Genomic DNA, 11,647 nt, shown 5'->3' on the forward strand with positions numbered 1-11,647 from the left:
GACCTGTTTGGTGGCTGAGGCTTTGGAACTAAACAACAACAGAAGCATTAGTAAATGCATTGGTGATGGTAGCGGTTTCTTCGACTGCAATCTATGCTTGAACATGGCTAAAGAACCAGTATTAACCAGTTGTGGACACTTATTCTGTTGGGTATGTTTCTATCACTTGCCTTATATTTATTCAACTGCTAAAGAATGTCCATCTTGTAAAGGAGAGATTATGGAGAATAACATAGTCCCAATTTATGGAAATGGTGAAAATAACAAATCGAAAAACTTAGATTTGCATCAGAAAATCCCTCCGAGACCAAAAGCAAGACGGGTCGAAACTCCTAGGGAACAACCCGAGAACCAAAGAGTTTCCCATACTCGTACCTTTTCAAGAGTATTATCCGAAAGTGCTGCCTCACTTTCATCAATTTCATCTGCAATAAATAATGCGGAGAGATTAGTGGAAGATCTGGAGTCGTATCTTCGAATCCGTGGTATACGTAGACCTACAGATTCAAACATACTATTGCCAGTTAACGAGGCAGAAGCATCAAATGGGATTGTTGCCGGAACCGGGGCTAGTCCAGAGGAGGAACAATTGGCAAGTATGATGACTTTAAGAAGGAGACTTCCTGTTCAAAGGATTTCAGATTCGGAGAATGGAACCATGCGTGAGCTTCGAAGGAGAAGATTGATCTGACTGGTCTCGAAAACAAGTCTTAGCTCTCGACTGGGTGTTTCGTGTCAACAAAAGCAACAATCGAAATTGATCTTCAAATTCCGAGGTAGAAAACTTGCTTCCTCTGTTGATGAGAATTGTAATATGTATTGTAATTAAAGAAATTCTGACAGTGGTTTTTAGTACTAAAGCACATTCTGAGGTAGAAACAATGCTTCCTGTGTTGATGAGAATTGTAATATGCATGCAATTAATGAAGTTGTAACAGTTTTTTAGTACTGAAGTTTATATATAATATGAACACTTGTTATTTCTTTTAACCTTTCATGATTGGGCAACTTTGAAGAGTATTTGTAGTTTCATGTTTTTCTTATGTTGGTTTATGAAGTTGTACTCTTTTTCTTCATTTGTTTGAGTAACTTATAATGTTATAATTTGGTCTGAATTATTATTTTGTTAGGTGTTTTTTTCCATAATTTTGAGACATATCAAAATGTGAGTCCTTTAAAAAAGTAAAAAATTAGTAACCCTTGCTCTTGTGGAAGAAGGATTGGATTAAATTTGTAAGAATTTTTTTTGGTAACCATTAAGGAAAAACTTTTATGGAAGTAGATTGGATTAAGTTTATAAGAATAAGTAATTATCATTCATGTGAAAGAAAGATTTATACATGAAAAAAAAAACTAAAATTACATTTAAAAAATTTATAACCAAATGAAAATTTAGATATAATCCTAACCATTGTCCTTTTTTCAAAGGAATCAACCAGACGAAAGAAGGGTAGGATTTGTTCTTAAAATATTAAAAAACTTATGGAGAAGGAAATTAACAAGAAATTAACAGAATAGTTAAAAGAGTAATTAATAAAAAAATTAAGAAAAATAACAAAAACCTAATTGATGATAAAAACCTTTCGAAAATATTGCAAGGATTAAGGAGAAGAAAAAATAATGAGTTTGGATAATAGGGTATAATGAAAGGCCAATTTATTTGGACTAAAACTTAAATTACCAAACTTTCAATGCGTGTTAAGAAATGAAATATTGTATTTAGCAAATGAAATAAGTCCATGTGAAGCAATTCTAAACATCGGCTAGATTGTGCTTTCCCTTTAATTTTAAAAGTTGATTTTATTTGTTTCCCCATTTGACATGCAGAACAGACTTTATCTTTGGCAAATTTCATGTTAGGCATTCCTTGAACTAATTCTTTTGTACAAATGTAGTTTATGGTTTTGAAATTCAAATGATTTAACATTTTATGTCAAAGCCAGTTTTGATCATTCTTAGCTATCATGCAAACCGTGTTATCCGCTTTAGTTTTCTAGTCTACTATGTAAATGTTTTCTAACCTATTTCCGGTTAGTAAAGTGCTACCATTTGGATTCTTGACTAAACATGCATGTTTATGAAATTCTACAGTGTATCCTACTTCGCACATTTGACTAATACTCAGCAAATTAAAATGCAAGTTTTCAACGAGAAGCATGTTATTTATAGTCAGGTTGTCATGGACAATCTGATAGGATCGGCTTTATCGATAGAGACGGGGGTCTGGCTAAGGATGAAGGCTTATGAAAAACGGTTTGAAATAAATCATGTTAGAGATTTAATTCGCTTTCTATTCTACGCAAACTTTTGTAAACACTTGAAACAGATTCAAGGCGGAATTGTTTACTTGGGTTTGAAGCACAAGATGAAATATGAAAAGATGACAGAAAAGAACAACACAACAGTTTGTTTATGGATGTTCGGAGAAACTGTCCTACGTCACCCCTTCTTCCAACCACCGGAAGGATTCACTATAATATGATTAGAATCAAATACAGTTTACACACACACTTAGCTCACTATTGAACAAAACACTTTATTTTCAATTACAAAATGAAGAATATCACTCAGCTAAAGGTGTTTTGATTCTAGCTCTCTCTCTCGATTCACACACAATACAATCAGAAAGTAGTTTCACAGTTTAGTAAGCAAGATGATTGAGTAGTTTCTCTCTCTACAAAATCAGATTGCTTGTTCGTTCGGCAGAATTCGTAAGGCTAGCATTTGTGCTTGTTAAGGCAGATTGTCCGTTGTCCTTGACATTTGTTAAATACTGAGCAGGAGCTAACGGTCGAATCTTCAAGAATGATACGTGGCACTCTTCTATTGGAAAGTCTCCATTGTACACAGCAGGTTCTGAGCACAAGGACCGTGGCCGTACATCACTGGTAGTGCGTCGAATATTCTATCAGGGATGTACTTGCAAAACAAGTAATTTGAGGAAAAATCTCTTACGTGAAATTCCTTAATTGGATGCATATAGCTGTTGTACTAATCTTAACTAGAAAGTGGAGCAGGAGTAGGGTACAACTATAGCACGTGGGTGGGTGAAATGCTAGATTCAAGCGTACTGCTAAAACTGAGCATTTAGACGTATTTCAGTTAGACAGATTGTGAAAATCAGTCTAATGAAATAAGTCATCTCCTTTGTTGGGTCAAATTATTTTGACTAAGTGTTGAAATAATTTATCCACTAATATTTTGATAATGAAATAATTTATGAGTTTTGATACAGGTGTATTAAGACAACATGTTATTAGACTTGGATCTAATGAGGGTTATTAGACCGATTTTGATCTCCATTCGCATAAAATTAGACGCAAGTCTAATGAAATCAGACGCACAGTCTAACTCATCGGAGTTAGACGGGCAGTCTAATAGACGCATGAATTAGACGAAAGTCTAATGGAATTAGACGTGAGTCTAATAGAATTAGACGTACAGTCTAACTCATCGGAGTTAGACGTGTAAGTCTAATAGATGTGTAAAGAATTAGACGTGAGTCTAATAGATGTGTAAAGAATTAGACGTGAGTCTAATAGAATTAGATGTACAGTCTAACTCATCGGAGTTAGACGTGTAAGTCTAATAGACGTAAAGAATTATACGGGTAGTCTAATGAATACGCAGAATTAGACGTAAGTCTAACTTCTTCAGATTAGTCTGAAGTAGAATCGGAATTAGACGGGGCAGTCTAACTTAGTGGAGTTAGACGTGCCGGTCTAATGGTTATTATAATTAGACGGGTTGCCTAATTAAGTGAAAGTTAGACGTGAGTCTAACTCCTTCAAATTAGTCTGAAGTAGAACCGGAATTAGACGGGGCAGTCTAACTCGGTGGAGTTAGACGTGCTGGTCTAATGGTTATTATAATTAGACAGGTTGTCTAATTAAGTGAAAGTTAGACGTGAGTCTAACTCTTTCAGATTAGTCTGAAGTAGAACCGGAATTAGACGGGGCAGTCTGACTCAGTGGAGTTAGACGTGCCGGTCTAATGGTTATTATAATTAGACGGGTTGTCTAATTAATTGAAAGTTAGACGTGGGTCTAACTCCTTCAGATTAGTCTGAGGTAGAACCGGAATTAGACGTGTAGTCTAACTCAGTGGAGTTAGACGTACCCGTCTAATGGTTATTGAAATTAGACGCGAGTCTAATTATATTAGACCAGGCAGTCTAATAGACATTTTTCATTAGAAGGAGTTGACTTATTTCATTAGACTGATTTTCCCAAATACGTCTAACTGAAATACGTCTGATGCTCTATTTAAGCAGTATGCTTGAATCTAGCATTTCTCCTACCCACGTGCTATAGTTGTACCCTACTTTTTTTTGGGGGGGGGGGGAAACGACTTAGCGTCATTTCATTAAAAATTCCCAAAAACGGGAAAAAAAACCACGAGTTTAAGAGATCATTCTAGACAGACCTAAAATGATTTTGAAGTCGTAACATTCTGAATAAAAGTTAAAAACGTAAATGAATTATCTGTTTACAATGTTTTCAATTCTAGTGAGTTTAAAAAACGGTAAATTCCAGTTCCTACAGATATTCCAGTTCTGCTCCGTGCTTGGAATTCCTCTCCACGTTCCCGCGAGGGCGCTGCAATCCGATACAATATCTTTCCATAACTCGTCAATGCTCATGCGGGTTCTGTCATATACCCTTGCATTCCGTTCTTGCCAAATGTTATACACCACTGCTCCAAAGCCGCACTTGAACACGCTTGTTGCAAATCTATTTCCCTTGGCTTTGAGTAGTGCCGCTTCTTTGATTTCATTCCATTCGCTCGGGAAACTGATCAGCTCCAGGCTTTTATAGAATCTGTCCCAAAGCTCCGAAGCAATACAGCAGCTTCCGAATAGGTGATCTATGGTTTCTTCATTTCCTATGCATAGAAGAGTTGTACCCTACTTCTGCTCCACTTTCCTGTAAAGATTAGTACAACAGCTATATGCATCCAATCAAGGAATGCCACGTAAGAGAATTTTCCTCACATTACCCGTTTTGCAGGTACATCCCTGATAGAATATTCGGCGCACTACCAGTTCGGTACGGCCACGATCCTTGTGCTCAGAACCTGCTGTGTACAATGGAGGTTTTCCAATGGAAGAGCGCCACATATCATTCTTGAAGATTCAACTGTTAGCTCCTGATCAGTATTTAATCAATCCTTAGAGCAACGGACGAAGCAGCGACTTTATCAGCCTCAACCAATCTTACGAACAAGCATTCTGATTTTGCAGAGAGAGACAACTCAATCATCTTGCTTACTGAACTTATTCTGTGAAGCTTCTTTCTGATTGTACTGTGTGTGAATCGAGAGAGAGAGCTAGAATAAAAACATCATTAGCTGAGTGATATTCTTCATTTTCTTGTAATTGAACAGAAAGTGTTATGTTCAATAGTGAGCTAAGTGTGTGTGTAAACTGTATTTGATTCTCATCATATAGTGAATCCTTCTGGTGGTTGGAAGAAGGGGTGACGTAGGAGAGTTTCTCCGAACATCCATAAACAAACTGCTGTGTTCTTTATTTTCTGTCATCTTTTTATATATCATCTTGTGCTTCAAACCCAAGTAAACAATTCCGCCTTGAATTTGTTTCAAGTGTTTACACAAGTTTGCGTAGAGTAGAAAGAGATATTAATCCATAACAGGATTTCTATCAAACCGTTTTTCATAAGACTTCATCATTAGCCAGACCCCCGTCTCTATTGATAAAGCCGATCCTATCATCCTTCTAATAGAAAAACGTCTATTAGACCGTCTGGTCTAATAGAATTAGACTCACGTCTAATTACAATAACCATTAGACTGCACGTCTAACTCCTTTGAGTTAGACTGCACGTCTAATTCCGGTTCTACCTCAGACTTGTCTGAAGGAGTTAGACCCACATCTAACTTTCACTAATTAGACTACCCGTCTAATTATCCAATAACCATTAGACTGCACGTCTAACTCCACTGAGTTAGACTACATGTCTAATTCGGTTCTACCTCAGACTTGTCTGAAGGAGTTAGACGCACGTCTAACATTCACTAATTAAACTACATGTCTAATTATCCAATAACCATTAGACTGCACGTCTAATTTCGGTTCTACCTCAGACTTGTCTGAAGGAGTTAGACGCACATCTAACTTTCTCTTTCTATTTGACTGCACGTCTAATTCCGAATAAATTAGACTACCCGTCTAATTGCAAATATATTAGACTACACGTCTAACTCCGATGAGTTAGACTGTACATCTAAGTCTGAATATCAATTAGACTACCCGTCTAATTATAAGCATATTAGACTTACGTCTAATTCCGTGTATTCATTAGACTTACGTCTAATTCTTTACATCTATTAGACTACACGTCTAACTCCGATGAGTTAGACTGTACGTCTAATTCTATTAGACTTACGTCTAGTTCTGTGTATTCATTAGACTTACGTCTAATTCTTTACATCTATTAGACTACACGTCTAACTCCGATGAGTTAGACTGTACGTCTAATTCCGTGCATTCATTAGACTACACGTCTAACTCTGATGAGTTAGACTGTACGTCTAATTCTATTAGACTTACACGTCTAACTCCGATGAGTTAGACTGTACGTCTAATTCTTATGAAATGAAAGCCAAAATTGGTGTAATGACCCTCATTAGATCCAAGTCTTATAACATATTGTCTCAATACACTTGTATCAAAACTCACAAGTTATTTCATCATCAAAATCTCAGTGGTTAAATTATTTCAACAATTTGTCAAAATAATTTGACCCAACAATTTCCCTCTTTTTGATGAAGAAATTGCAAACCTGCATACATATATCAAAACATGTATCCATCTTATAAATAATACAAGCAAAACACATTCATATTAATCATATAAAGATATCATGTGAATAATCAACCAAACATGAGTGTTTTCAGAAGAAACACCCAAATCATTGTTATCAAGAATAACTAATACAAGTTAACATCAAAATATTAAAACACATGTTTCAAAAACATTCATCTTAAATGAAGATAATCTCTATTATGATCTTCTTCTTCTTCCTAATCATAGCTTCTGGAGAGGATAGACTTCAACCTACGAGATCTCTAAGACTACGGTTAGAGGGGAGTTGGAGTCTTCACTTTTCTTTTCTCAGACTTAAGCGTTTCCACCCTTTATATGTAATCTACCACTTTCTGGTAGTTTAGGATCTTAGAAGGAAGGGGAAAGCTCTTACCGGGTTTGTTCAGACAAAAATAAAGAAGAGAGTTGAGAGGACCATCAAAGCCGAAAATCTTCTTCCGAGCAACAACCATTCCGACAAGATTTCCGAAGAGGAAGCTTGTCCAATTCACTGGAACACCCCTGGTGATAGCCACCATTATATGAAAGACCTTCGTACAATACTTGTAAGAAGTTTCTTTAGACAGAAGGGATTTCGAAATGATATCGCTTAAGAGAGCATATTCAACCTTCATGAGATTTTTCTTTTCCATGAATATCTACTTCAGGGGAATCAGAAAATACTTTCATCATCGTAATCATAAGATTAGGATGAGTGGATGAGAAATCATCAATACCTTCTTTTGGGAAATGGAAAAATGCACCAAAAAATTCTTCTGTGATACAGACCATCTGACCCATTACGGCTCCAACAATAACACTATCTTGATAGAAGCAAGCGGTTTCGAAGAATTCGTTGACTAGCTGTTCGTGATAGGTTTCATGAGGGGTGAGGAATCTTCTCAGCCCAGAAGCTTTTAATGATTCGAACATCCTATGCATTCCCGGAGATTGGAGTGTGGATACGGATTGAAAGTCCACTTGAATCGACTTTGGTCGGAAGGATGTCATTTTGATGAACGAGGGTTTAAACGATTCGAATTCTAGAGATAGAGAAAAGTTTCGAGGAACTCTAATATTTGGAATGGATACCCCTATAAATATCAAGGTTTAATCATGTTGAAGATAGTTAATGATTACTTCTACCGTCAAGAACTTCAAAAGACAGTTCCCAATAAACACAACATTTAATGTTAGCATGAAAAATAACGTTTAATACTAAGTGTACAAGAAAAAGTTGTCAGAAATATTAGTCATTCCTTTCATATTGAGAGACACGTGTCTTCAATTCTTTTGAGGAATGACAAATTTAATTTTCGGCGGGAAAATAAACTTGATCAGAAATCATTAAATGACAGATGTCCAAATAGCCGGAAGATGAAGAGTCTAATTACACCAGTAGTTAGACGTTTATTCTCCTTTTCACATTTTTAACTTCCTTTTGAAAATCAGTCTATTAGACGTGTACGTCTAATTATGCAATAACAGCACGTGAGACACGCGTGTCTAGTTAGACGTGAGCATCAATTTGCTCATGACGTAAAAACGTCTCATCGTCTATTAGACGTGTCCGTCTAACTAAGCAAGTTAAAATAACCAAGACAATGATTTCATATGAAGATGAAACTGCTAAGGTAGACGTTCGTCTAAGTAGCTGTGTTTCTTAAAACTCTGAATCCTTAGGACAAATTAAGACCTCCGTCTTTCATATCTGTTCAATTGAGTTTTGAACAATACATTCCCCCTTAATTTATGCACGTAATTACGTCAATAAAGATCACAAGACCTAGCATGTTTTTAAAATGAGAAAACTTAGCTTCCGGTAGAGGTTTCGTGAAAATGTCCGCAGTTTGTTGATCTGTAGGAACATGTTCAAGACGAATTTGCTTCTAATTGACATGTTCTCGGATGAAATGATGCCTGATTTCAACATGCTTTGTCCGAGAATGCAGAACTGAATTGTAGGAGATTGCAATAGTACTTGTGTTGTCGTAGAAAATTGGAGATTCATCAGCCTCAATCCCATAGTCTCTGAGCTGTTGTTGAATCCACAAAACTTGAGAGCAACAATTACCAGCTGCAAGATACGCTGCTTCTGCTGTAGACGTGCCGACCGACGTCTACTTCTTGTTGAACCATGTGATTAGACGATTTCCAAGGAACTGACAAGTTCCACTTGTGCTTTTTCTATCAATTTTGCACCCTGCATAATCTGCATCTAAGAAACTAATTAAATTGAAACTGGAATCATTCGGATACCACAGTCCCACATTTTGAGTTCCCTTTAAGTATTTAAGAATACGTTTAGCAGCAGTAAAATGAGAAAGTTTAGGATCAGCCTGAAATCTGCCACAAACACCAACAACAAATTGAATGTCTAGCCTGCTAGCAGTTACATACATCAAAGAAACGATGAGTCCTCTATATGCTGTTACATCGACACTTTGGCCACCTTCATCTTTATCCAATTTAACTAAAGAACTCATTAGAGTAGCTGCTGCAGAACAGTTCTCCAATCCAAACTTCTTTAACAATTCTTTGATGTATTTAGGCTGGTTGATGATAGTTCCGTTTTCTAGTTGACGGATTTGAAGCCCAAGGAAGAATGTAAGTTCTCCCATCATGCTCATTTCAAACCTGTCCTGCATCAGCTTGGCAAATTTCTCACACAATTTGGGGTTAGTTGAGCCAAAAATAATGTCATCAACATATATCTGAACAAGTAGAATGTGAGAATCTTTAGTAAATCTAAACAGGGTTTTATCCACTGTTCCAACCACAAAATCATGATCAAACAAGAAATTTGTTAAAGTGTCATACCAAGCTCTAGGAGCTTGTTTCAGACCATATAATGCTTTGTTAAGCCTATAAACATGATTTGGCAAAACATGATCTACAAACCAGGGGGTTGTTCAACATATACTTCTTCACTTAATTTTCCATTTATGAATGCACTTTTCACATCCATTTGAAAGACTTTAAAATTCTTAAATGATGCATATGCTAAGAAGATTCTGATTGCCTCTAGTCTTGCAACCGGTGCAAAGGACTCATCAAAATCAATACCTTCCTCTTGTCTGTATCCTTGAGCAACTAAACGAGTTTTGTTTCTAATGACTAAGCCATATTCACTAAGCTTGTTTCTAAATACTCATCTTGTTCCTATGACTGACTTGTTAGTTGGTCTAGGAGTAAGATACCACACTTTATTTCTATCAATTGGTTTAACTCCTCTTGCATAGCATTGATCCAATCTGGATCAACTATAGCTTCACCAATTTTCTTCGGTTCAATTTGAGAAATAAATGCAGAATTAGCCATTTCATCCATCAGTTGACGTCTTGTCCTTCGAGGAGAAAAAGGATTTCCGATTATCAGTTCTGGTGGATGATTTCTGTTCCATCTAAAGTTGGAACCAAGGGGATTGGTCATCTGAACCGGTGACACCGCGACATCCAAACTCTAACTTTTTGTTGAACAGGAGTTTGCACATCTAGTTGAGCTTCAATCGGATCAGCCACAGGATCAGATAGAGCCATCCGCTTGTCCAAGGTTTCTTCTTCTTCACTTACAGACTCAAGACTAGCCGCTTGCAGTCTGTCAGCAAGATCAATGGGTTCATTGGATTTGCTCTTAACAGGCTCATCAAACACTACATGAAAGGATTCTTCAACAGTCTGTGTTATTTTGTTGTAAACTCTGTACGCCTTGCTTACTGATGAGTATCCCAACATAAATCCCTCATCTGCTTTAGCATCAAAAGTGGTCAAATAAACCTTTCTATTGTTATGGATAAAACATTTACACCCAAATATCTTAAAATAAGAAACTGTGGGAATTCTCCCATAATACAGTTCATAGGGAGTTTTATCAAAACGTTTGTTAATTATTGACCGATTTTGTGTATAACAAGCAGTGCTAATGGCTTCCGCCTAGAACCTCTGAGGAACATCTGATTCAGCAAGCATAGACCTCGCTGCTTCCTTTAGAGTTATCACTCTTCTCTCAGCAATGTCGTTTTGCTGTGGAGTTCTGGCACTAGACAACTCGTGCCTAATTCCAGTCTCCTCGAGATAAGATGATATGTATCTGTTAGTGAATTCAGTTCTCTGATCACTTCTGATGCATTTGATTTTTAAAGATTTCTGATTCTGAATCCTTTTAAATATCCTAATCAAATTTTCAGCAGTTTTATCTTTTGATGGTAAAAATGCAACCCATGTAAAACGAGAAAAGTCATCGATAACAATTAAGACAAATCTCATTCCTCCTATACTTTTTATAGGAATTGAACCAAAAAGATCCATATGTAAGAGTTGTAGGATATGGCTGGATTGTGATTTCCCTTTGCTTTTGAACGATGATCTGCCCTGTTTGCCTAACTGGAAAGCAGTGCATATCTTGTCCTTTGAGAACTGAAGTTTAGGTAAACCAATAACTAAATTGTTTGAACAAATGTTGTTGATGGTTTTAAAATTCAAATGGTTCAAACGTTTATGCCATAACCATTTCTGGTCATTCTTGGCAATCATGCACATGGGGTCAGAAGATTCTTTTTGCCAGTTCATTTTATATGAATTTCCTATTCTACTTCCAGTCAATAAAATGTTTCCATCTTGGTCTTTAACTAAACATGCATGAGTCTGAAAGTCTACTGACAAACCATTATCACATAATTGACTAATGCTGATTAAATTATAACACAGATTGTCAACCAGCAGCACGTCATTAATAGTTAGGTTGCCATGGATAATCTTACCCTTACCCATGGTCTTACCCTTCTTGTTGTCGCCAAATGTGATTTTAGGTCCAGACCAATCT

The 11,647-nt window shown here is 36.5% G+C and overlaps 1 protein-coding gene across 1 annotated transcript in view; it reads left to right on the forward strand.

Annotated features, from left to right (window-relative positions):
• The window catches only part of LOC124914844, a 32,138-nt gene extending 31,148 nt beyond the window's left edge, over positions 1-990 (forward strand). The window contains exon 3 of the mRNA XM_047455457.1: positions 1-990. Within this exon, the coding sequence (XP_047311413.1) occupies positions 1-691 (691 nt within the window). The 3' untranslated portion in view covers positions 692-990.
• Positions 991-11,647: the final 10,657 nt, after the last annotated feature.

This window comes from Impatiens glandulifera, chromosome 9 (assembly GCF_907164915.1).
Source record: "Impatiens glandulifera chromosome 9, dImpGla2.1, whole genome shotgun sequence".
NCBI classification, from domain to species: Eukaryota; Viridiplantae; Streptophyta; class Magnoliopsida; order Ericales; family Balsaminaceae; genus Impatiens; species Impatiens glandulifera.